This window comes from Alexandromys fortis, unplaced genomic scaffold (assembly GCF_014885135.2).
Source record: "Alexandromys fortis isolate MF-2015 unplaced genomic scaffold, M_Fortis_MF-2015_v1.1 scaffold_88, whole genome shotgun sequence".
Classification (NCBI taxonomy): Eukaryota; Metazoa; Chordata; class Mammalia; order Rodentia; family Cricetidae; genus Alexandromys; species Alexandromys fortis.
In genome coordinates this window covers 7,270,273-7,297,149 of record NW_026067961.1, presented here as the reverse complement: position 1 = coordinate 7,297,149, position 26,877 = coordinate 7,270,273, and the positions used below count along the sequence as shown (strand labels likewise).

The 26,877-nt window shown below is 51.2% G+C and overlaps 1 protein-coding gene across 3 annotated transcripts in view; it reads right to left on the bottom strand.

Moving 5' to 3' along the window:
• Window positions 1–242: 242 nt before the first annotated feature.
• Tnfrsf8 (TNF receptor superfamily member 8) overlaps window positions 243–26,877 on the bottom strand; it is a 44,676-nt gene continuing 18,041 nt past the window's right edge. Inside the window, exons 3-13 of one of the 3 annotated variants that reach the window (XM_050153425.1) lie at window positions 26,230–26,346; window positions 24,028–24,177; window positions 19,824–19,914; window positions 19,349–19,515; window positions 18,360–18,450; window positions 17,974–18,071; window positions 15,114–15,212; window positions 14,934–14,987; window positions 9,639–9,664; window positions 6,910–7,120; window positions 243–2,393 (exon numbers count right to left, since the gene is read on the bottom strand). In XM_050153425.1, coding sequence (XP_050009382.1) covers window positions 2,149–2,393; window positions 6,910–7,120; window positions 9,639–9,664; window positions 14,934–14,987; window positions 15,114–15,212; window positions 17,974–18,071; window positions 18,360–18,450; window positions 19,349–19,515; window positions 19,824–19,914; window positions 24,028–24,177; window positions 26,230–26,346 — 1,349 coding nt within the window. In that variant the 3' untranslated portion in view covers window positions 243–2,148. The remainder of the gene's footprint in view (window positions 2,394–6,909; window positions 7,121–9,638; window positions 9,665–14,933; window positions 14,988–15,113; window positions 15,213–17,973; window positions 18,072–18,359; window positions 18,451–19,348; window positions 19,516–19,823; window positions 19,915–24,027; window positions 24,178–26,229; window positions 26,347–26,877) is intronic. The other 2 variants (XM_050153426.1, XM_050153427.1) reach the window with 2 other exon arrangements.

Here is a 26,877-nt window from a genome sequence, read left to right as displayed (position 1 = left end):
GGGTGACTCTGGGCTAACTGCCTACAGCTGGAGCTCTGTCTGCCCCAAGTGGTGTACAGTGTGGCGGGGCCTCTCCTCCTCAGCCATAGAAGCCTTGGGTTCCGTAGACCCATGGCTCCTCCAGCAGCACAGTTTCCCCTTTCCCAAAGCTGTGTGGCCCAAACCTGCCTGTAGGAAGAAAGTGCTGGAGAGGCCCAGGAGTCTTTCTACAAATACCAAAGGAAGCCTTGTGAGCAGAGACCATTTATTCCCAGCATCCTCAGGGACTAGGCCTTCATCGGGAAGGACACGGCCTGGATGGACACGGAGAGATTTAAGGGGCACGCTGCTGGCCACAGACCCCTTACCCTCAGCTGTGAGTGCCATATACATGGCGTCTCCCTGCCTGGGGGAAGAGAGACCGCCTCCAGCCTCGGTGCTCAGGGGTTCCTCGTCTCTCATATTCTGCGATCAGTCTGCAGCCTCACACTTCCACATTTTGGAGGGCCCAAACTCATGTGAAGGACCACTTTGCAAAGGAATATGGCACTCTGTTGAAGTGTGTGGCAGTCTGTCATGGTGGCTCAAACCTAAAATCACTCAGGAAGCTAATGTAGGCGGGTCAAAGTTCAGGGTCAGTCTGGGCTACATATTGTGTTTGAGACTAATATAGAATACAAAAAAAAGATCCTATCTAAAGAGAGGGGGCGAAGAGAGAGAGAGTTTGACAATATCTTCCACTCAGGAGTGTGGCGTCCATGTGGTCATCATGACATGGCTTTAGGGTCACTGTGTATGCCCACACACCCACTGTGTCCTTGCACAAGGCAATTGGGCAACTACCCAGCCCCCACACACATCCCTTCTGGCCAGGATCCCGAACCTGGTAGAAGGCCTCTGGTGGTGCCCTGGTGGCACCCAGCCGCTCTGATGTTCCCCCAAAGATCCAGGCAGTTTCAGAAACTCCCCTTGTGATTCCTTACAGGGCCCCAGCTTCCTCCAGAGAGTGAGCAGCTAGTGAGTAAACAGAACTCTCCCTGCCTGGCCCAAGGGTAAGTCCAGAGTCCCCGGGTGGCCACAGACCAGCAGCCCGATGTGTCATGCCATCCCCGTCGGCTGCTTGTTTGTTAGCAGAGGCTGCAGGTCCCTGGGAGCGAGCCAGGCTGGCAGTCACAGCAGCTTCGGTGCTTAGTGTGAGATGCTGGGGTTGAGGGTGTAAAACTGGCCCTGCGACATTTGCCTGGCACGTGCAAGGCCACGGGTTCAATTCTCAGCAGAACTCCAGGTATGTCCGTCCACCAGTATTGCTCCCTCACCACGAGTTCAGAGTATGACAAGCAGAGTGACCGGGCTTCCTCCGACATCCAGGCTCCAACCCGCTAGAGCAGGGGCGCTAGGTGCCAGGCCTGATCCTGGTGCTTAGGGGACAATGCTCCTCCATTTCTAAGGTGGAATAGACAGTGCATAAAGGGCGGAGGACCCCCGGGATGGCGGGACTCCCATCTCCATGTGACAGGAAGTCCCTGGGCAAAGCAGAGCCTCTAGCAGCGCTGGAGGAAGGGAGGTCACTGCAGCCACTTGAGGGGGATCCAAAGATATCTGGGTTTCCAAAGGCTTCGTGGTAGGGTCATCCAAGGACAATGAGTTATCTCCAGCCCGTTTTGTAGGCTTCAGTTCAGGGAGGCTGGGCCAGGAGAGTCTCACTGTGTGCATTCCCTGTGGAGCAGAGTCCTATGTGATGGTGGGTACAGGCTGTCATGGTGCCAGTGGTGATGAGCGTTCACCCTTTAACTTCCCTTTGCCTCAGGAGTAGGAGCAATAGGTGTCAGTGCTTTGCCCACAGGGAGTCATGTGTACAGGAACCAGAGGCTGGTAGCATGCCAGTAAAGCCATCACCTGAGACTCAGGGAGAGACGGCAAGGCACAAGGGTGTAAGCAAGGAGGCTTGGATCCAGCCTGTGGCTTCTCCCTGAGCGGACACTAGCCTGACAGCGATTGCCCACTGTGGGGGCACAGGAGTTGGTGCTCTGGGCAGCAGCTGAAGGCTTCACTCTGAGCTACCACTGAATGCTGGGGCTTTAGTTCAAGCCACAATAGCTTCCCAGCTTGGAGCTAACCTGATCTCGAGGGTAGACTCAGCTGCTCTCTAGCCCCAGCTAACATTGGGTGTCACTTTTCAGAGACTGTCGTGGGCTCGTGGTCCTCTTTTCCTCCTTCCTCCACTGAGAACATGACCTCAGTGCAGCTGCCCAGAGGTGGTTCTGTCTCCTGCTCCGGGTAGTGAGGGGCATGGTCCACTTCCAATGCCGCTTCAAGCTCAGGCTCTGGAGATCCCGCCAGACCCCGGCCCTCAGGGACTTCGGTCTTTACAGAGCCCACAATCACCGTGTCAGCCTTCATGATGTAGATCTTCTCTGCAAAGCAAGGGGAGGTGTGAGGGAGGCGAGACCACGGCCTCAGCCCGTTTCCACCTCGCCTGCTGAGCGACTTTAGACAGATAACGCCGCCTCTCTGCCATGGAGAAAACTTTGTGGGGCCACCCATGATTTCCCAGGCACGTCATCAGGTGATCAGAGAAAGAGAAAATGCAGTCAGTCCAGGAGATAAGCCATAAAAGAGGCCAGGATAAGAGGAGCACTAGGGGACACGACAGAGCCACAGATGTCCGTGGCTCTTCTCAAGAGCCAGCTCTGGGGCCCAGTATTCCCATGGAACAGCCCCTCACTATCACCACCGTTAATCTAATCTACTACCTGGCTAAGAACCTGAGGCCTCCCTAAGGTAAGATTTGGGGACACCTCCAGAGAAATGTCCAGCCGCCTGGCTACCCTCATTTTCACCCTGGGTGCCCAACATGACTTGGTTTGCCTGGGACTAATAGTCCCATGTCCCAGGAAGCCTTGTCAGTCTGGGCAAACTTGGCTGGTTGGTTAGCCATACTCTTTGGAAGCCTGGGTCCTGATACCCAACAGCAGCTGGGGACTCTGTGCTTCGGTTGGCAGCTTCCCGAGTCTCACTGACAGCCAGCAGGGTGGGTGATGAGTGTCAAGTGGATGGGTAACCTAGTCCCCAACACTAGGACATGCGAAAGTCCTTAGCACAGGCTGATCCAGGGGGGTTGCTGGAATGGCCTTTTGTGGAGGGAGTCGGGGAACCTTGGAGAAACAAAGCCCTTTGCACTGGGAAGCAGAAGCCTGGATTCACAGGGGCAGCTGACTCTACTCATTGGGCATGGCACCTATGGCTTCAGCCAGGGGCTGCATCCCCTCCTCCCACCGTCCCATTCTGCAATGGACTCTACAGATAGAATGGGGAAGCTCAAAAAGGAACTTAAGAGTGGGGGTGGGTGGAGGCAGGGGGCACATGGACCCCTGCCTCCGGGTTACACCCTCAGATTCAGGAAGCCCAGAAGCCTCCCAGATGCCCCGACATGCCTGAGAGCGTTGCACCAACGCCAGCTCTTCTATTTTGGTTTCCCACACACCCAGGGAAGAGAGAAGTATAGGAAATAACAACGAGCAGAGGGAAGGGCAAGAGAAAGAAACAAACTGTGTGTCCCACGGGTTCTTCAGCCCGCACCCCACATCCTCCATCGAGGCTTGTTGGAACACTCATCTGAGGGGCTGGCAGAAGATGGGAGCCAGGCAGGGCCTGGCGGCTCAGAACTAAATCTGGAGAAACTGAGGCAGGAAGACAGCAAGTTCAAGGCTAGTTTGGGCTGCCTGCGAAGTGAGTGGGTTCAAGGCCAGCCTGGACAACTCAGTAAAATTCGGTCCCAAAGAAAAAAGTAAAAAGGATGTTGCGGGGGGGGGGGGGGGGGTATGTGCAGCATTGCAAGTCTGTAACAGCTGCAACCGGACAAGGAGGCCTGAGGATCAGAAGTTCAAGGTTATCCAGAAAGCAGACAAAAGCAAGGGAGGTTGTCTAGCAGGCAAAGTGAGTGCTGGTTCTACAAGGATGAAGACCACAGTTCAGAACCCCAGCAGCCATGTGATGCTTGGGTGGGTGTGGCAGCAGCCTGTAACGACTGTGGGAGGCAGAGACAGGGGATCCCTAAGCAAGCTGGCTAGCTAGGCTAATTGCATCAGTGAGCTCTGGGTTCAAGTGAGAGACTCTGCTGCAAGACATAAGGTGGAGAGCAATCAGGACAACCAATGTCAACCCCTGGCTTCTGCACATACACACACATGCATACTCACACACATATGCACTCATGCACACACACACATGCACATGCACACACACGTACACTCACATGCACTCACACACACACACACTCACGCACACACACACATGCACGCACACATGAACGCATGCACACTCAAACACACCATACACACAATTTTCAATTTTAAAAATAAAAATTTAAAACAAACATGGGTGGTCTGTAGCTCAGTAGTAGGACACTCCCCAAGCATGTAGAAGGCACCAGGTTCAATCCCTGGTACTAAAAACGACAGATGGGACCATAGGTCAGGTGCTGGGTTCACCTCAGAACAGGCCAGAGGAGCCGACAAAGGAGAGATGAGGGGCCAGGGAGCTAAGGAGTGGAGGATATGGTGCCTGACACCGAGCCAACAATCTGAGCTCAATCCCCAGGATTCACGTGGTTGAAGTAGAGAACTGACTCCCAAAAGCTGTACTCTGACCTCCACACTCATGCAGTGGCAAACGAGAGAGAGAGAGAGAGAGAGAGAGAGAGAGAGAGAGAGAGAGAGAGAATAGAGAAAATTATGTAGATGAGAGATGAAGGCATTTCAAGATGGCTCAACAGATGGAAGTATTTTCTGCCAAACCCAAAGACCTGAGTCCGATCCCTGGGACCCACATGGTAGAAGGAGAAAACTGACACATACAAGTTGTCCTCTGACCTCTACATGCAACACAGGCTCCCCACCCCCAGCTGCTTAGGGGAAGTGTCCTAGTCAGGTGAAGGTGATGGGAAGGAGAGGCAGAGGGGGCACAGCCAGAGAAGAAGGTTTAGGCCCATTTGTCCTTGTTGGGAACTGAATGGGGAGGCCGCTCTTCTGGTGTGTCACAAAGCGGACAAAGGGGTCACTGGAGTCCTGGTCTCTCCAATGACCTCTGAGGCCTTCCCTCAGTAGCCCCACCCTCATGCCCAGCCCTTACTACCTCCCTCCCTGCACAGGCTCTGGCCCTGTCTCCAAGTTCCAAGCCCTTTGGTCATCTTGCACTCAAACGCCAGAAGGACTTTTTGGGAAACTGAAGGAGCCTTTGGCAGTGCTTTTCCAAACACATTCTTCGCCAACAGAACTTACCAGAACTTACCGAAAGCTGTGACTGCACACATTTCTCTGAGACAACGACAGCTTTCGAGCTCTCACCTCCACAGACCACCATGGGAATGTGAAGAACCCTCACCCATGGAGGCCCCTCCAGCACCGTGGCAGGGCCAGCAACCCTCCAGAGAGGGAGACAGGGCCCAGGGAGCAGCTGCCCTGGAGGAGCTCAGCAGAGAGCACTGCCCTGCTCAGAGTAGACCGTGAGAAGGTGGCCACTAGGACACGAGGAGGTGACCAGGCTCCAAAGAGGGGAGCTGCCTGCTGGAGGTGAAGAAACAGCTGTGCCTAGCAGCTTAGGGTGAGAGGGAGAGAGGGGTGGAGAGAGGGATGGAGGGAGGAAGAGAGAGACAGAGAGGTGAAAGTCAGAAAACCACCCCTAAGAGGGAGAGCGGGTGAGTTAGACCCTATCCCTAGAGCGGTTGGCTGAGACCAGCCTTGAATGCCAGAGTGAGAACTGAACACTCCATCTACACTGGTGGGGACAAATATATATACACATCAGTGGGTCTCGACCTCCTAATGCTGAGACCCTTTAATACAACCTCGTACTGCAGTGACCCCAACCATAAAATTATTCTCATTGCTACTTTATAACTGTAATTTTGCTACCGTTAGAAGCCATAATGCAAATATTTTTGGAGACAGAGGTTTGCTGAAGGGGTCGAGACCCACAGGTTGAGAACCACTCATGTATAAGTTCTGGGGTGGTAGGAAGTGAGGAAGGAGGCAGGGCCCATAGGAGCCATGATGAATGTTTGTCCTGGCTGGAGGGCAGCAGAGATGGGAGATGCTGGGGGGTCTGGGCTGGCCTCCGAGTTCCTGCTGCGATCCACGGGTGGTATGGACAACCCAGTGCTTCAGGGCCCATCAAATGTGGGTTTGAGTCCCAGCAGTTCAATAAGAAAACTCGCTCCACATCCCCCTACCCCGAGCCTCAGTTTCCCCAGCCATGAAAGAGGGATAAAGTCCTTCCCAGAAGTGTGTGACAGACACAAAGAGATATTGCCAGATAAGTGTCTGAGGTCACCAGCCTGCCTGCCTTTCGTCCTTCAGGCCAGTAGGGAAGGATTCTCTTTCTCTTTAATAATGACCATCACGGACAATTCTGTATTCTGTCAATTACGTTTTAAATAATCACTGATTGGCCAGTACCCAGGCAGGAAGTATAGGTGGGACAACCAGACAGGAAGTAGAGGCGGAGCAATGAGAACAGGAGTATTCTGGGAAGAAGGAAGCTCTTTCTTCAGTCCTGTCCAGACACCGAAGAAGCAGGATGTGACCTACCCCACTGAAAAAGGTACTGAGCCAAGTGGCTAACATAGATAGAAACAATGGGTTAATATAAGTTATAAGAGCTAATAAGAAGCCTGAGATAATGGGCCAGTTTATAACTTAAAAAAAAAAATAATGACCAACACGGCACTCATCAGCCCACGCCCACTTAGTGAATGTCCCCAGCAGTCCCCCTGAAGTGACACTTGTGCCATTCTCCCTGGACAGAAGCATGACCTGGGACAGAGTGAGTGGTGGTAAGGGATGTACCCTTCCCCTAGCCCCATCCAGAGCTCAGCATCCGTCTCTTTCTGCCCACTGATTTCAACCAGGACCTTCTAATAGGAGGACTCACCGATCCTATTATTCGTGTGTTCCGTGGACACCCGGGTCTCTGGAGGGTCCCTGGGGGTCAAAGGATTCCCAGCTGCGCTGTCATCCAACAGTGGCAGGCTCTCCAGGAAGGCTGCCCCAACATTGGTACACATCTCCACGGTTGGAGGGTTCACGGGGCTCAACTTGTGTCCTGTGCTGGCATCTGTCACTGACCAGCTTCTCTTTGGCTGCTGTGAACAGGAGTAAGAGTTGAGGCAGGGCTGCCCCCCCCCCACTCCAACAAACTGCCAGGGAGGTTTAAAGACGCCACAAGTCACGTGACGGCATGAGGTACCTGTGTGTGGCCTTCCCAAGAATGTCCACGTTTTTCTCAAGGTTTTGTTTTTTAATCAAGATAGTGTCTCACCAAATAGCCGCGGCTGACCTAGAACTTAATACATAAACCAGGCTGGCCTATGAACTCACAGCGATCCATCTACCTCTGCTGCTTCTCAAGCGCTGGGATTAGAGGTGTGCGCCCAACTACTATTTGGTCTTTCTTTGGGACAGTTTTCTCTAGGCCAGGCTGGCCTCAAACTTGATAAGCTGCTAAGGATGACCTTGAACTTTTGGTTCTCCAGCATTCACCTCCCTAACACTGATATGGGGGGGGGGGGGATAGGGTGCTACCACGCCCAGTTTATGACGGGCTAGGGCTCCAGCTCAAGGTTTTATGCTTCCTAGGCAAGCATTCTACCTACCAGGCCGCATCCTCCACTCACTAGACAGAGCAGCAGTCAGTGACTCACACACGCTCCGCTTACTACGTGTGCCGTTCTAAGAACAATGTGTCACCCTGCACGGCTGTCATATGAGCACCTGCCTCTCTCACGGATGGAGACCCTGAGGCTTGGAGGAGTGCAGGAACTCACCCAGGGTCATACATACAGTTAGTAAGTTTCTAGCCAGGAAGTCTACTTTAGGCTCACCACCTTCTGAGGCCTCTTCACTCCCAACCTCTTGGGAAAGAAGTCTTTAACTGTACCCTAATACACTTTAAAAAAAAAAAAAAAAAAGCCACATCCTCACTCAGAACTGTGTTGGTTTGGTTTCTCAAGTTCATGAGTTTAGTGCAAAGGGAAATGAGATACCTGTGTGCGACATTCACCTTCAGACTCCAAAGGAACCCAGGTTGAGGGGTTCAGAGGACAGATCTATGTCATCTTGGTTATTCTCTTACGATGACTTGAAGGCCAGGGCTGGTGATAAAGCTCAAAACTGTAGCGCTTTGCCTAGCACTCGGATTTGATTCCCAGAAGAGGAAAACCAAAACCAAAATGAACAAAAAAAAAAAAAAAAAAACCCACTAATTTTAGCCAGGCATGGCACATGCCTGTAATCCTCACACTTGGGCAGTGGAAGCAGGAGGATCAGAAGTTCAAAGCCAGCCTGGGTTACATAAGACCTAGTCTAAAAAATATATAAATAAATAGGAACTGTGGGGGGAGGGTGAGCTCGTGGTTAACAGCACTGCTGTTACAGAGGACCATGGTTCGGATCCCAGCACCCACATGGTGGGCTCACAACCATTTGTAACTCCAGTTTCAAGGGAGCCGATGCCCTTTCCGACTTCCGCAGGTACCAGGACATACGTGCAGGCAAAACATCCATACACATAAAATAAAAGTTACAAATAAAAAGCATAAACTGTGTGTTGGGGGGAGAGTAGCTGGAGAGAGAGAGAGAGAGAGAGAGAGAGAGAGAGAGAGAGAGAGAGAGAGAAGCAACTTGCTCAATGGGAAAAAAGTGAAAACTGTGTGCACCATAAATACATAACACAGGAAGGTCTCATCAACCCTGCACCCACCCAGCTCCAACCCCACCATCACATGGGAAGCCTGACAAAGGACAGGTCTCCAGAACAACCTTAACGGGGTCTCTGCGAAGCCCTGCACCTGGCCCACGTGGAGCACCCTGTAAGAGGAGATGCAGGTGCCCCCAAAGGATGCAGTTGGGGACCAGGGCCCAGCACCAGCTCCGAAAGCCCCATAGTACAAGCTGAGGTTCTAAGGCAGCCACCAGCTGGGTCACCCCTAACTTGTCTGACTGCCATTTCCTCTTTTACTAAATGTGACAAGCGTACCAGCGCCTGAGAGTCAGGACTCTCTGAGGTAACTTCTAGAAAGCACAAAGGAAGGTGCCTAGCAAGCCAGATGTGGTGGTGCACACCTGGATTTCGAGGTCATTGTGGGCTACTCAGCGAAAGCCTGGAGAGAGGGCAGGAGAGGAGTGTGAGTGTCTAGCAGATAGTAACCGGTCAATACAGCTAACTTTGCAAGCGCCTGTGGCTGGTGTCTGTCAGCCAGCTGCGAGGGCAAGCCTTCCAGAGTAAAGAGATAAATAATCACAGCCTCCCTCTAACCCAGACTTAGGACCTCAAAGTGGCCCAAACCAAACTGCTGTTTGCAGTCCTGATGGAAAATCCCTGGGGCCGAGCCAGGTGCTAGAGGTTGCTGTGCAGTGGGGCTCTCTGTCCTGGGCCAAGTCCTACCATGGGGCCCCAGGCTAAGCCCCTGGGCTCCTAGCTCCCACAATCTGGAACCCTGGGTGTCAAGGAAGGAGAAAGGTCTCCTGTCTTCCTAAGGCCCAGCAGCCCTGAAACCATAGATCTGTGAAGAAAGAAGTCAAACAAAAAGACAGTAGCCGGGGGTGGGGGGAGTGGGGGTGGGAGTGGGGGAATGGTGGGGGGGCTGTTGGAATGGCACTTACAGTTGGTTTTTCAAAAGGTTTGGAATCTGAAAGAAAAAAAGAAGTAGTGATGTCACCAAAAGGAGTGTCACCAAAAAGAGTTTGACACCCCTCCATCACTCCCCATCTGTTGGCAGACAGTACCCTAGGATTTCAGTGAGGCTGAGCCTTGCCCACCCCAGGGCTCATGCCCCCAGGATGGCAGGAGAAAATTTCAGGATGAACCCCTGGCATGCCTGAAGCCAGTCTCTGAAGAGGGAATGAGCTGGGGCCTCCCTTCCACAAGCCAAAAGAGGCCAGGCTGGGCCTTCAAGGACACTCCTGCTCTGTCAGCCTCTCTTCTTTGTGCCGGCCTGAGGCAGCTTCTGAGGACTCTGGCGATGCCTGAGCCACAATTCTCAGGGCCCAACCTTTCTCTGATCATCTCAGCCCCTGCCATTCACCCCAGTATCCTTTTGTCTTAAATAAGGACCAACTACCCAAGAGCATGGTGACATTTAACCATAGCTCACCAGCCGCCTGAGAAAGAAGGAAGTGGCCCCATTACCAAGCCCAACCTAACGCAAGCTACCCCAGGTCCACCAGGACCATACCACAGGGGGACAGAGCCTTTCCTGATTCCCAGGAGGCCACCTAGGGACCCTGTGATGCCAACCGGGTTCACACTGACAAACCAACCATTGCAGGAAAGCCAGCGTGCCAGAGGAGCTGCTTCTAGAACATGCTTTCTGGCTTAGCAGCTTGACCCTGAATTCTAGTTGACCTGTGCACAGCAGATTAACCGATAACAGAAATGTCATGTGGCCGCTGAAGCTCGGGATGAGCTCTTAGCGGTCTGGCAGGGAAAGGGGCTAAAGAGATGCTCAGAACAAAACAACCACCTCATGAAGTGACATGACCAAGTCTCAGGTTAGCAAAGGTGCTTGCTTATGTAATCTGGTAACCACTGTCCCTGGTAGAGTGGTCACTTCAGGAAATCGTGGCTTGTTCTCTTTAGGTGACCACTAACCACCAAGTCCAAGCCACTGATAATGCTTCAGGTACTCTCTGGCTTGAGACACAAGTTCTATTGAATGGGCTTGTTTTTTCTAAGATCTTGTTATTATTCTGTGAGTGTTTTGCCTGCATGTGTGTTTGTGGACAACACGCATGCCTGGTACCCAGGGAGACCAGAAGAGGGTGTTAGATACCCTGGACCTAGAATTACAGACAGTTGTGAGTCCCCCTGTGGGTGCGAGGCATTGAATCCCAGTCCTCTGGAAGAGGAGCCAGCCAGCTCTGATCCATTGAGCCGTCTCTCCAGCCCATGGTGTGTTCATTTCGTCTGATTCTCATTTTATGGGACAGGATTTAACTGGCTATTTTAAACGTGACATCAGCGAAACTAAATCTTTGTGCTCTGGAAGCAATCCTGAGTTTTGCAATCAGCCAGCTGGCATATGGTGTCAAGTCATTGTGGGAACCTGGAGAAGAAAAAAGCTTCTGCCAAAGTAGCAAGAAGATAAACAAAGGATGCTGAGCCCTGTCTTGAGGAAGAAGCAGGTGAGATAAGGGCTGAGAGGCTCTAAGTAGGCTCCCTCTCTTTACAGGGCCTCCTGGCTAGCACCCTTGGTGCCTTTGAACCACCCCCCCCCCACACACACACACAGTAGGGACCACACCTTCAGGAAGTCACACTAGTGGAGATAAAAGCAGGAGTGTTTATAATTACTTCAAAGCTGAAAAGATACCAAGTGTCAAGCACTAGTGTGACTGAGCCTGCTAACCCAACACCACCTCCGTGGAGGGCATCCGGCTCTACTTCACAGCTCTAAGACTCAGCCTTTTTATCTGGGAAATGGGACAGCCCTGGCCAACTTCAGAGGGGTTTAGAAAGACAGGATAGAGAGCTCAGAACAGCAGGTAGGGCCGGAGTGGTGTGGGGGAGGGGGATTAGTGATAGAACCTTTGTCTGTCAAGTGTGAAGGCAGGACTCTTCCAGAAACAAGCATGTGTGCACACACATACCACACACACACGCCATACATACACACCACACACACACACCACATACGCACTATACATACACATCACACACACACACAGAATAGAATTTCTGTGATAAGTCATCTGGAGACTGGGGTGTGTGCAATGAGCATGGCTCTGAGCTCTGAGGTTTTCCCCCTCCAAATCCAGAACCCCGGTCTCACTGTACAAAATAAATTTTAGACAAGTCCCAGCAAGGGGAATCCTGCAAACATCTGACCAGTGTTGTCAAAGGCCACTTAGGTCAAAAGGAAGTCTGAGAAGCTGCTACAGGCCAGGCAGCGGGGGTGGGGGGTGGGAGAGAGTGGGGGGCTAAGGAGATGTCTGACTGAGTGTAAGAAGGGTCCCTGGCACCTTAAAGAAAAACAAGTAAAGAGAGAATAAAGGGTGTCTTTTGTTATTTAATCACAATAGTTGGGGCTGGGGACGTGCCTGGCAGGTTAAGAGCACTGGCTGCTTTTCCGGAGGATTGGGATTCGGTTCTCAGCACCCACGTGACGCTCACAACCTTTTTAACTCTGATTTCAAGGGATCCAGGGCCCCCTTCTGACCTTACTGGGCACCCTGTAGTTATATATGTGCAAGCAATTGCTCATATGCATTTTAAAAATTAAACCTATTTAACGATGGTAAATGTACCACCCCGATATAAGAGGTCAATAATGAAATGAGATGGGCACGGGCACACTGGAACTCCACTATTTTCTGTTTGGACGGGGTGGAGTAAAACAAGGTAGTCTCCAGCTGGAAACCAACTGAGGATGACTTTGAACTTCTGGCCCTGCTGTCTCACCTTGCAAGTGCTGATACTGCAAGTATGTACCAATACATCTGGCTTTGAAACAGGGTCTCACTATGTAGCCCCTGGCTGGAATGAACACACAGAGATCCACCTGGCTCTGCGGGGATTAAAGGCGTATACCACCTGCCTCTGTCTCCCAAGTGATGAGGCTCCAAGTGTTTATCACCGCGATATTTTTGAGTTGCTCTCCTCTTTTCTGGAGCCTTCCAGGCCATCTCTTTACCTAACGAACCCACTGACTAAGCCTGCTGGGTTCCCAGTAAATGTCTATCCTGCCTCCCGCAGCTGCGATGGGACTTCAGGGAGAACTCAGAGGCAGAAGGAACAGAGTTCTTTTATCCTAAAACTCTTCTAAAAAGTGAAGTCTTGAGCCGGGCACATGCCTCTAATCCCAGCACTCAGGAGGCAGAGGCAGGTGGATCTCTGTGAGTTCGAGATCAGCCTGGTGTACAGAGTGAGTGCCAGCTGAGGCTACACAGAGAGACCCTGTGTCGGGTACTGAGGACACCTGTGAAGCCCTGGAGGCCAACACAGCTTAGACACTCTATAACAGGGGAAAGAAAAATATAGATTCTAACTCTCAGAAACAAGCATGCACTAACATCAAGGTTAAAAAAAAAAAAAAAAGACAGAATCTAAGGCAGGAGAATCCTAGCACTCAGGAGGCACAGGCAGGCAGATTTTTGAGTTCAAGGCCAGTCTGGTCTAAAGAGCAGTTCCAGGACAGTCAGGGCTACACAGAACAAACCCTGTCTCGAAAAGCCAAAAAGTAAATAAATAAATAAAATTAAAAAAAAAAAAAAGCTTAAGAGGCAGAATCTAGGAGGCCCCAGCATCTGTCAACAGCCCTTTTCAACCCATGAGTACTCTGAGAAAGATCCAAAGCGGATCCTGCCAAGGGCAGAGTTCAGATTGCCCAAGCACTCTTCCCCTCAAGCCCTTGCTTTAGCCTGCTTGTCCTCGTTTGTTGGTTTCCTGGTTTTTTGGAACAATCACAATATTCTCGTAAATCCATCCGGCGCCCTAGGATGCGAGTACAGGACATTATGTACAGCGGTGGCCTGGGCAATGGTATCTCCTGAGCTGCTCCGAAGGCTGGAGTCATGAGTGCTGAGCGCAGAAACAGGATTCAAAGCTCTGTCCCGCCCTTCCCTGAGCTCTCCTTGCCAGTCCTGACCTGACACAGCTGTGGGAGGCAGGACAGTCCCAAGGTAGAAGTTAGCTACTGGGAACCCAGCAGGCCTAGGAGGAGAGGTCACCCGAAAGGCCTTCAGAGAAGAGGACAATCCCCTGCAACTCAAAACAGCGTGGTGGTACACACCTGGAGCCCCAGTAACCTGGGAGGCAGAACCAGGTAGATCCCTGTATTCACGCCAGCCATGGCTACATAGTGAGAACTGGTCTCAAATATAAATAATATAAATAGAAACATAAAAAAAAAGATAAATTCAAAGCTAGTCTCAATTACATACCATGACTGAGGACAGCTGGGCCATGTGAGACCCTATCTCAAAAAAATCAAAAACAAACAAAAAAGGCAATGCCAACTCAAGAGGACAGGACATGTCCTGAGAGATTCCTGCTTCCCAGCTCTGGGACAGTGACCAAGAATCTGCTACAATGATGGCAACATTAAAATAATGAAAGAAACCCGTGATTCCACACAGATACAAATACACTAACAAGAAACAAAAGCATGATAAAAAAGCAGCAGGGGTCATTGGCACAGTCTCAAAACCCTCCTTTAACAGTCATTACCAAGTCATTATCAAAGTGTGGTCTGGCTTGCAAGAGAGCTCCAAGCACCATGAAGGCAACAGATGGATGCCTGGCAGGAAGCTCCCCAAAGAGCCCAGTGCGGAAGGCTGATGCCCAAGTCCATTTTCAGAGAAATATTAGACTGAACCCTACCCTGGCCACGCACACCCTACCCTGGCCATGCCCACCCCTGCCTAGGTTATGGTCATCTGTACCGTGTGTGCTCACCCTGATTTAAACTCCCTCTCATTTCAGCCCTGGAAACCCAGACATCAAGGGACCCAGTGGAAGCCAGTGGCCCAGAACCAGGCTCAGACACAATATTGACCCTAAACTCACTCAGCTCCCTGTAAGCCCCCCTTCTTTGGGTGTTTTGTTTGCCTTTTTTTTTTCATCTTTTCTTTTTTTTTCTGTCTTTCTTGTTATAACAAAACTGTTCTCACGAATGTTTGGAGAGAAAAAAATTAACTGACGGCAATGGAAACTCTAATACTAGAAAAATGTCAAGAAAGCAAACACTGGTTTCAATAAGCCGTGCCTGGCAGCTCATGGAAACAAGCTTGAAACCATCAAAATACAAAACCCCCCTCGACTGAGGCGTGCTTAGGAGGTACACACATGTACTTATGAAACTTCTCTATCTCCAAACCCCTTGGTGGACAGTGTCTTGGTGTGAGTCACACGCCTGTCCATCCTAGCCCCGCCAGTCTTTGCATGACCAGATAACTCACCCCCCTGCTCCATCTTTGGCTGGAAGGTCTGGGTTAGGTAGTCCAGGCAAAACTCTGCAAAGATATCAAGAGTGTGGCTTAGGGGGTGAGCAACAGGGTAGGGACAGGCAGGGCAGGCACCCACAGCAGGCCCGCATAAAGCAGCCACCCTCCCCAGGACCCCAGAACACAAGCACCTACTCTGTTGGATCCGCCTCCTGCAGGCCTTCCAGTGACATAGGAAGAAGGAGCTAGAGCCAAGGAGCAGCATCACCATGGCCAGCCAGAGGAACATGGGCCCTGAAACACAGTGCCACCCTGTACTCTGTGCACAGCTGGGAGCCAGGGCCCTTTCCTACAGCCATAGAGGACAGCCCCAGGCATAGCCCATTTCCTCCTTCTCCAGGGACATGGGTCCCACCAAGGTGAGCAGTTCTGGTCCCAAGATGGACCATCTGATTCAGCCTTTCTCTGCTTGCCCTCCCTCACCTGGTTCCAGGAAGCTAACCAGCTAACTCAGAAAGTAAGAAAAACAAACCATTTCGAGGGTGAGAAACTAAGGCCTCAAGGAATCAGAATGAGTCAGGTACGGTGGCGCACGCCTGTAACCCCAGCACTAGGGAGGCAGAGGGATGTGGATCTCTGAGTTTGAAGTTAGCCTGCTCTACATAACTAGTTCCAGGCCAGCCAAGGCTACATATGGAGACCTCATATTAAATATAAAATAAATAATAAACAAAAAAAAGAGTGAGAAAAAAGAAGGAATTGAACTCCAGGAGGCCAAGAGCTATGACTAGTTGGGATAGGGAGGGCAGAAGCTGGGTAGGCAAACTCTCTGAGACCGTCAGCTCCCGAGGGCAGGCTCAGGGTCAGCTCTGCACAGAGCGGCCTCAGCACATGGTCTCTCCATTAAAACAAATGAGAGGTTGGTGGGATGGCTCAGAGGGCAAAGCCCTTGCAAGCCTGACCCGAGCTCAACATCCGGAACCTACCGCAGAAAGGTGGGACAGGGTGGAGGGGGGCGGGAGACACGGGACTCCAAAGAAGTCGCCCTCTGGCTTCCACACATGCACCACGGCATGGGTATGCGCGCACACACACACACACATCACCATGGCATGGGCATGTGCACACACACATCACACACACATCACCATGGCATGGGCATGCACACACACACACACATCACCATGGCATGGGCATGCACACACACACACACACACACACATCACCATGGCATGGGCATGCGCACACACACATCACACATAAATGAGTCATGTTTTCTCAAAGCCAAAGGGCTCAGAGGGCTTTGAGAAACTGGGAAACTGAAGCTTGTCCAGAACGACCTTGAGAGTCACCAACCCAGGTCAGGCCAGGCCAGGCGACTTCCAGTATCCCACATCCGTCTGATACACACACACACACACACACACACACACACACACACACACACACAGAGTTAAGGATCAAACACAGTACATAATGCGTCTGCGGCAAGTGCTCTACCACTAACCCAGCCTAGCTCACGCCTGAACCCTTACACAGCCTATTCTGGTGAACTTAATTATTCCATTGCTAGTAGGGTACAGGTCTCAGGTGTGACTGCTCAAGTAGCCTTTGTTTGGTACTGGGCCAAGATCCAGGGTAGCCTCAAACTTGCTGTATAGCCAAGGATGATGGAGATCTCAGGATTACCTACCTCCACCTCCTCAGAGCTGGGATTACATGTGTGTCCTACCACATCCGGTTTATGTGACTCTGGGAATGGTGCCCGGGGCCCTCTGTCATGCTAGGCAAGCACTTTGCCAGCTGAGACACAAGGCACGCTGAGAACTGTTAACTTGAGAACTACTGCCATCTTGTGTCCGTAACTGGTACTGCTAGTCCTTAAACTGTCGCTTGCAGGAACAGCAACCGCCTAGGGCTATTTGCAGACCACACTTGTGCTAAGTGCAGGCAACCCAGGGTGCCTACTCGCTTTCCATTTTACAGCTGAGGAAACTGATGGCGAAAGGAATTAAGCTCCCAGTTGTTCAGTAACTGATTCAATAACTTCTTTTTTTTATTTTTAATTTATTTATTTAAGATTTCTGCCTCCTCCCCGCCACCGCCTCCCATTTCCCTCCCCCTCCCCTTATCAAGTCCCCCTCCCTCATCAGCCCAAAGAGCAATCAGGGTTCCCTGACCTGTGGGAAGTCCAAGGACCACCCACCTCCATCCACAGCATTGTTTGTAATAACTTCTTTTTTTTAAGACGGTTTCCTGTGGCCAGGATGGCCTTGAACTGGCAACATAGCAGAAGTAACCTTTAACAACAATTTTTTTTTCTCTTGAGACAGGGTCTCACTAGGTAGCCCTGTCTGACCTGGAACTCGTTATGTAGACCAGGCTGGCTCTGAACATACAGAGATCTCCTGCCTCTGCTACCTGAGTGCTAGGATCAAAAGCAATGTGCCTCCACACCTAGAGTTTTTTGTTTTGTTTTAAAGAATTTTTCTTATTTGTGTGTGTGTGTGTGTGTGCGCACGCGCACATGTGTGTTAGGTGTGTGGAGTCACCCTCCTTCCACCTCTACATAATTTCTGGGGATCAAACTCAGGTCCTTGAACTTGCATTCTTGGGCAGGGCAGATGGCAAGGGAGCCATCTCACTGGCTCAACCTTGAACTTCTTCTACCTTCACCTCTCAGCACCGGGATTAGAGACACACACCGCCACGCTCAGCACCGGGATTATAGATATACGGTACTAATCCCCATGTATACCCTAGTAGGGATGAAACCCAGAGTCTAAGAGCATTCTAGATAAATACTCAAGCAACTGAGCCACACCCCACAGCCTAGCAACTCTATTTTGAGTATCAATTATAGGTCATCAGGATGAAGTCAAGAAAAAAAGTCCTGTCCCAAGAATGAAACCGTATTAGGAAGGGACAGAGCCTCGCTGCAGCCCTAGAAGGCAGAAAGCTGAGATCGGTCTCTTTCCACCTCCACCTGAGGCCACGGTCCTGGAAGGAATCCCCCCCCCCCCCCCCCCGGCTTTGGACAATGAGCAATCAATACCTGGATCCAGAAAAGGTGTTCCTGTGGACAAGGGAGAAGTGGGCTGCAGCCTGCTGCTGGTCTGGGCGTCCACCAGGAGGCTCAGGGTAGAGGAGGTACTGTGCCAAAGGAAACCCAGGACAGGGGTAACAATCACAATTGCCATGTGAGGCAGAGAGGGCCTGGGAACCCATAGCATCTGCACAGTCTTGTCAGGCATTGTGGGGGCAGGGACTGAGTTTCTAGACCTGGCTTTACAATCCTGTCATCATAGAGACAGACAAATAGTTGTGTCCCCCCAATCCCACCAAAGACCTACAGGCCTGATGACAGCCCAGACCACCCTGAGCAATACCTGAGCATACAGGGGCCATTCCATCCTGCCTACAGGAGGGGTTAGGAGTCACCTGGCAGGCTCCTCGCTGTTTTCTGAGGTGCTGAAGTCAGGAAGGGTCCCTGAAGGTGGCAGCTCCAAGGTCATATTCATCTCTGCATTATCTGTAGGGATGATGATATATTAGAACCAGTACCAGAGACTCTGAGTCTCTAGGAAAGACTTGACCAACATGCAGTGGGAGGCGGTGGGAGGCAGTGGGAAACATTTGGAGGCAGTGGGTCGTAGTCCTCTGTAACACACAATTCTTGGCTACAGCTGGCAAAGACCATTGGGATTGTGTTCTGAAAGATCAAATTGGAGAGGCTGTGGTTGCATAGAAATGATACCCGGCAGCTTCTGCTTTTATTTGAAAGAAGTCTAAGGCCAGGTAAAGAAACTTCCTGCAAAGTGGAATCCTAAGACCCAATAGTGGAAGGACAGAACTGACTCGGGCAGATCATCCTCTGACCTCCAGATGTATCACACACACACACACACACACACACACACACACACACACACACACACACACACAGGGGCTAGAGAAAAGGTTCAGTGGTTAAAAGCACTTCCAGAGGTCATGAGTTCAATTCCCAGCAACTACATGGCAGCTCACAACCGGTTCACAACCATCTACAAAGAGATCTGGCGCCATCTTCTGGCCTGCAGATATGCATGCAGGCAGAACCCTGTATACATAATAAATCTTTAAAACAAAACAGAGAGGTGAGGAGGACACTTAGGGGCCACAGGCAGAGCCCACCTGCTATGTCACTAACACCCTGAGTACAGAGCAGGGACACCCAGCCCCTGTTCCAGACCCTGGTCTGTTCCAGACCCTAGCGTGAAGGACACTCAGACATTCTGGGAATGAAATAGGCCTCTCAGGACCTCCGGCCCTTGAGTCTCAGCCTCAGGAGCTGTGTCCTAGAGACGTTCTTCTGTTCCCACTGGGCACCTAGAGCCCCTCCTCAGACAGCAGCACCCTGTGGAACTGCCACAGCTTCATGTAAACAGTACCTGGGTCTGGACTGGGCTCCCTTGCCTGGGAAGACGGAGACTCTGGAACCTTCGACAGCTCAGCAGCATCTTCTTGCACAGGGTGGGTGCTCCCTTCTGGCAGCGAGCTCCTCAGACTGTCGGTGGCTGAGGGCTTTAGAGTAGGTGTGGCCTGAGGAATGGCATGGCTGGAGAAGAAGCCAGACACAGGTCTGATCACTCTACAAGCCATGGAGGTCTGGGCTTGGGGATTAGTGTCTATAGAGAAAGGCTCCTGCCTCAGCACTCATGGGCCCTGCTATGAGCTCGTGAGAGCAAGAGCTGCGTTCCCTAGGCCTTCTGGGACACACACAGCAGAGTCTCCAATGACTGGTGAGCTTGGCAGTGGACCACCCTGGAGTCCTGCCAGCCTGAGCTGACCCTACCCTATGTGCCCCGAGACAGAGTGGCCCATCCAAAGGTCACCTGGAGGGGCGCAAAGGAGACCAGGAGTCACCTAGTAAATGTCTTGCAGTCATCTGGGTTGGAGCAATCGGGGCCAGGTCCTGGGGAAGGCAGCTCACAGATAGTGTCCTTCTCCGCTGTGCCTGCAACGGGGACAGCAATGGCTTCAGAACAGACACCGAGGAACCCAGAGTCTCCAGGAGCAGAACTGTCACCACCACAAGCAGTCATAGATGACAGTAGCCACTCAGAGATGGCGGCTTTCCCAGTATCTCCTCATTATCCCTCCACTTGGATTGGTCAGGGTGCAAACCTATAGTTGCTGGTTACTTACCAGTTCACAGACAAAACACAAATGTCAATGAGGGGTGGGAAAAGACAGAGTCCCTGGCTTCAGCCATACCCGAAGCCATGCAGCACTGTTCTCCATATGTTCGTTTTACACACACGTGCACGTACACACACACACACATCAGGTATCCATAGCCTTGTATGCCGGGCAGATCATAACACAGTCCTCACCAGGCTGCCATTCACATAAACAACAGCGTGGAAATGGGTCTGTCGTGCTATGTAATAATAAGCAGTAAGCGCTCAACGAACAGCAGGTCCTCTTCTGCACCTCAGCTCCAACCTCATCTCTGAGAAACAGACCCACATGGGTTAGCAGATGCCCCCACGGCTTCAGTGGAGGTGACCACAGCAGGGTCAGCAGTGTGAGGCGGTTGACAAAGCTCAGCAGAGCGTCCAGTCGTGGCTGGAAGAGGATGTTCTGTGTTCTTGGGCTACTCAACTGCCACCTCCAGGGGTCAAACTCCCCAGTCACTGAAAGAGGCTAATGGAGTCTGTCCTGCAAACACTCGGTGCTTGCAGAGGAAGTCTGTGATGGCTCTGGGCGGATGGTTAGCTGTGCACTTCACAGCAACAGAAGTTTCTTTCTCCATTCATGACTGGAAAGCCTCTATCCCTGAAAGCTGCCTTCTGGGAGAAGGGCCTCCAGAGCAGAAAAGGGTCAAAGGGTCAGGTGGCCATGGCAGAGCTCCTGACCGAATGTGCTGTGGGTCACTGTACCAGCTTTAGTTCTCTGGAGACAACGTTTAAAATGGTAAAAAGGAGAGCCAAGGCTGGTGGCACATCCCTTTTAATCCCAGCACTTGAGAGGCAGAGGTAGCCAGGTCTGTGAGTTCCAGGCCAGCCTAGTCTTCTTAGTGAGTTTCAAGACAGTCAAGAACTACATAGTAAAGCCTGGCGGTGGTGGCACACGCCTTTAATCCCAGCACTCGGGAGGCAGAGGCAGGCGGATCTCTGTGAGTTCGAGGCCAGCCTGGTCTACAAAGGGAGTTCCAGGACAGGCTCCAAAGCTACAGAGAAACCATGTCTCAAAAAACCAAAAAATAAAAATAAAAAGAACTACATAGTGAGACCCTGCCTCAATGAAAGGAGGAGGATGTGTCTTGAGAGATGCCTTTGTAGCTAAAAACACTGGCTGCTCTTCCAGAGAATGGGGTTCAATCTGAAGCTCCCACATAGTGGCTCACAACCTTCTATAACTCCGGCTTCAAGGAATCCAATACCCTCTTCCTGTCTCTCTGGGCACTAGGCGTGTATGTGGTACACAGACATACGTGCAGGCAAAACACTCGTGTGTGTGTATTGTTTTTAGATTTAATATGTATTATTAGATTTAAATATATATGTTTAATCTAAAAACAAAATCTAAAATCAAAAACAAATCTGGTTGTGGTGGCACATGCCTGTAATCCCAACAGTCAGGAGAGTGAAGAAGAAAGATCACAAGTTCAAACTCAACCTGGGCAGCGGAGTGATTCTGTCTCAAAAGATAAATGAAGAAATTAGAAATTAATTTTAATAATAAATTAATTTGGGCTAGGAGTATTGCTTAGTGGTATAATACTTGCCTAACCTGTAAGGCCCTGGGTTCAGTCCCCAATAAAGCACAAACATACACACACACACACACACGAGCTAGGCACTTGGAGGATGAGGCAGGGGGATTGCTGTGGTTTTGAAGCCAGCCTCGCTACCTAGTGACTTAGAAGATGTCCTGGGATACGGAATAAGATCTGTTCTCAAAAAGCCATCACCTAACAATATAGTGATCTATGTCAGTCAGTAACAGATATAAATATAGTGATACACATTACATCCCCGCTTATATACCAGGTGATCGAAACCCACTCATCCTAGACCAGCTACATTTTTTCTCGAGACAGGGTTTCTTTGTGTAGCCTTGGCTGTAGCTCAGTAGACCAGACTGACCTTGAACTCACAGAGATCCACCTGCCTCTGCCCGCGTGCTGGGATTAAAGAAGCGTGCCTTCACCTGGCTCCACCAGCCACATTTAAATGTTCCTTGGCCACAGGTGTGAGCAACGGCAGAGCTTCAGAGACAGTCCTCTGTCGCCCCCAAGTGGCGATCTCAGGAACACCACTCAGACAGCCTGGTCCTGCTTGCTCAAGAGAAGTTCCAGAAGCCTTAAGGTTACATCTCTTCATCACATGGGTGGGGGGGAAAGAGAGAGAGGGGAACCGGCCCCACCCACAGGTGCCAAGCTTTGCTAAAGTGCAACCTGAGGCCCACGTGAGCGCTTTCCCTCAGCAACCCTGTTCTGCTTGCAGACAGTGGGATCTGTGTCCCTTAGTACAGAGCATTCCATGACGCAAGCAGTCGGACAGAGCCTACCAAGCCAGAACCAGAAATGCCAAGGACACAGGTTACCGAAAAAGGTCCCCATAGGGCCTGCAATTGTCAGCCCTCACCATCAGTTTGTACGTCAGCATCTCAGTCTTCTCGGTGTTTACTTTCATACCAGTTTGTAGACTGAGATACAACACATGGGAAGGGCGCACAAGGGCTTTAACATTGTAATCAAGAGTCAGAACCTCAAGCAAGCAGTCAACTTTGTCTATCCCGGAGGAAGCTCAGTTCAAAGGAGGGAACTATTTCAGACGTCAGGAGGTGGATAGGGATAGCGAGGGCCGCACTGCAGGCACTGGGAAAGGTTTGGTCAGCAAGAGACACAAGAACAACAAGATTACAAGTCCACGAGACGCTTGTCTTGAGCGGCCTTCTTGACAGCTCTGAAACCCGGACAATGAAATGCTTCTCGGAACAGCGGCTGAATGTGTGTGAGATGGCGTGTCTCAGGAGGACTCTAGGCGTCACATGAAGGGACGGGCCGCGCAACAATGACGTTAAGAGACGTCTCCTTGGGAGCTGGAGAGATGGCTCAGTGGTTAAGAGCACTGCCTGCTCTTCCAAAGGTCCTGAGTTCAATTCCCAGCAACCACATGGTGGCTCACAGCCATCTGGAATGAGGTCTGGCGCCCTCTTCTGGCCTTCAGGCATACACACAGACAGAATATTGTATACATAATAAATAAACGTCTCCTTCTACAGAAGGAAGTGAACTACAGGACACGGCAACGGCACTCGAGATGCTTCGGCCGTGCTGTGAGGAATGAATGACGCAGATACCTGAAGACAGCACTGCTTGGAGGAGTGCACGGGATAAGGGGAGGGGAAGGCCCAGAACACACAGACAGACAGCATAGAGGAAGACTGGAACTTGGGCATGAAATAACACAGGCATCTAGGATTGCCCAGGACAGGAACAACTGGAAAACCGCCATAAACGGGCTGCCCGTGCAGGCTTCAGCATTGCCGGGCATAAATGATGATGATCAGTTTGTCCCATACTGTGTTGTTGTAGGGGTGCCCTTTTTGCTCCCCACCTCCCACCCTTCTAACGAGCACCACCCCCTTTCTTGAGAACAAAGTTTCACTACGTAGCCTAGGCTGGCCCTCTAAACAGCACTTTTAATGGCAACCAGGGAGGATCCACGATTCTTATCCCTTCAGCGACCATGAGCCCCTCCTCGTATCACAAGGAAATTAGAAGCTTGGAGAAGGTAAGGCCTGAGGTCACGAGGTTAAAAAAAAAAAATATTTTTCTCAGCATTGAATCTGGTGTCCAGTGTCTCAGTACCTCTCCCACCCGACACCCGAATCTGAAGCAGGAAAGCCAGCTCTGATTAGTCAGGGAACTCCCGGGGTAGACACTTGAGGTTTCGTACTGTTTGTGGGCCACCAGAGAATCCTCCCCAGCCCCACAGTTGTGAGCACAGAAAGCCCGCTTCCACCTGTCTGTCCCACGGTGGGGGGAGGAGAGCAGTAGGGATCCTGTGGCAGGTACAGCAGCTGCTGCAAGCAGGCTAGAGATGGGGACACTCACCTGGGAACTTGACGACCTGGCCCCCAGAACAGCGGGAATGTTGAGAGCAGCGGGCGCAGGAATTGACAGCCCGCGTCTTACAGTACGAGCCGGACTGACACTCACAGACGCGAGAAGAGTTCCAGGAACACGGAGCCTTCTCCACAAGACCTGGGGGACACAGAGAGGGTCATGGGAGGAACGAGGGAAGCCAGGAAACCGAGGGACAGCCCAGGATGAAGGTAAGATGCTCTCTCTCAGATCCCCTGACGTAACGTCTGGGAGGGCAGTGTGAGGGAGGCCTTCGCCTCTGGCCCATACACCTCACACTGCTACAGAGGTTACAAACAAGTAGATGTGGGGCTGAAGAGATGGCTCACTGGATAAAGTGCTTGCTGGGCGAGCATAAGGTCCTGAGTTCAAATCCCCAGCACCTGTGTGAAAACTAAACTGACCAGGACCTCATATGTCTGTTGCAGAAACGAGAGGACTCCTGGGCCTGGCTGGAACTGGCTGGCCAGCCAATGGAGGTGAATTAGTGAGTTCCAGCGAGAGGCTCTGTCTCAAAAACTAAGCCAGAGAGAGAGACTGAGGAAGACAGCTGACATCAGCCTCCGGCCTCCACATACACATACAACGTGTACATATACAAAAGTAAATAATGAGGACTGGAGAGACAGATGAGAGGTTAAGAGCACTGGCTGCTCTTCCAGAGGTCCTGAGTTCAATTCCCAGCAGCCACGTGGTGGCTCACAGCCGTCTGTACTGAGATCTGCTGCGTGAAGGCTGAACGCTGTAGACGTAATAAATAAATAAATATTTAAAAAGATAAATAAAGAAATAATGTCCCAGGACCTGGAGGGAACTGAAGTACACGTCGCTGTGTGACAAGCCATTCCGGAAAGGCTTTACACCGTGATGCCATGGGTCTCCTGCAAAAGATCAGGTTCTGACTATAGAGGCAGGAGGGCCAGCAGTGGTTACCATGGTGAAGAGGATGGGAGGATAAACTCCAGAGCATGAGGAGTTTTAGGAAGTGCACTGTATGTTCTGGGTGCAGACACACACTGCCCATTGTTAAACCCACAGCGTGCCCCCCGACCAGCTGAATCAGGGTGATGATGCACTTGGCAACACAATATCCGTACGCACTCATCCCCTGTGCTGGGGTCTGACTATGGATAAACCGCTTGCTATGTAAGGACTTGAATTTCATATCCAGAACCCATGGTTTATGAGATGGGGAGTGAAGGGATGGAGAGATGGTTCAGTGGCTAAGGGCACTGTTTGCCTAACATGCTCAAAGCCCTGCATGCAATTCCCAGCCCTGAATCGACCAGGCATGCAGTGCACACCTGTGATCCCAGCACTCAGGACATGGATGCAGAAAGACCACACACACACACACACACACACACACACACACACACACACACAAATGAGAAAGAAAATATAATCCTACAAAAAGAACTTTGTAAGCAATAAACAAATGCATAAGTCGGGCAGTGGTAGCGCATGCCTTTAATCCCCAGTACTCGGGAGGCAGAGGCAGGCAGATCTCTATGAGTTCAAGGCCGGCCTGGTCTACAGAGTGAGTTCTAGGGCAGCCAAGGCTACCCAGAGAAACCCTGCCTCGAAAAACTAAGACCAAAAAAGAAAAAAGACACTGAAAACTTTAAAACATATGATTATTAGGTTTCAAGAAAATCTCAACACATTGTCCAACCTAACCACACCCCTAAGCCCACACAAAACCAAAACACCAGACCCCATCACTAAACACAAATGATTAACATAAGAAGAACCTGTTCCAAGAACTTTCCTGGAAGCATCATGGTCTTCGAGAAGGATGATGAAGGACTTGGGAAATGGCAACTCCTGTCGCCAGGCCACCAGCTCAGACTCTGTCTCCACCATTCACCAAGTTCCCCAGCTCCAGGAAGACCCTTCACATGATCCCCAGACTCCTCACTACAGAAATGACCTGAGAAAAGAGTCCTCCCTAGAGCCATTGGGAAGGCATGAGTCCTCCCTAGGGCCATTGGGAAGGCGTGAGTCCTCCCTCCAGGGAGCACGCTAGGTCTCTCTGAAAAGCATGGATGCAAAAGATGACTGCTAATGTCAATTCTCAAATCCAGAGAGGTAAACTGAGGCACCAGGGGACCAAATTCTGATACTTCCTGCCTCTCAGGATACGTGCAGGGAAAGAGGACAGGTTCTTACCTTTCAAACAGGTCACGCAGGCTGTACAGTGTCCATCCTCATTCACGTAGTGGTCGGGATCACATTGCTTCCTGCAGTGGGCAGGGCCCTGTGGGCATGGCTGTGTTGGAGACAACCCTGGGAAAAGCAGCAGAGAAGTTCTAGGCTAGGTCACCTTGATAATGAGCTGGCCTTTCATCCTCCATCTCTCATACCTAAACCCCATGGTTGTATCAGATAACCCTCATGTTACAGATGGAGGCATTGGGCCTCCCTGGAGGTCACTAAGCCAGCAAAAGGAGTGACCCAGGTGTGGGGGAAAACTTGGATCTGGCATTCCTGGGATGCCACCTGACAAGGGGTGGCCTCGGACGACTGCAATGACATTCGCACTAACAAGATCGGTTTCTCCTAGCACTGAAAGGATTAAAGGGGCCGTGGAGGTCAGCAAACACAGGCTGCGTGCTGGCTGTCACTCTCAGCAGAGGTCCCGAGCCTCTGAGGGAGTTGAGGGGACTATAGGCAGTCAAGACCGTGAAGATCCTGACCCAAGTTGAGAGGCCCTAGAATCACCCAGCAATCTTCCTCCTATCCTCCGAGGACTGGAGATACAGGGTGATGATGATGAAGTGGGGGATAAATGAGGAGTGGGCATCCCCCACCTGCACC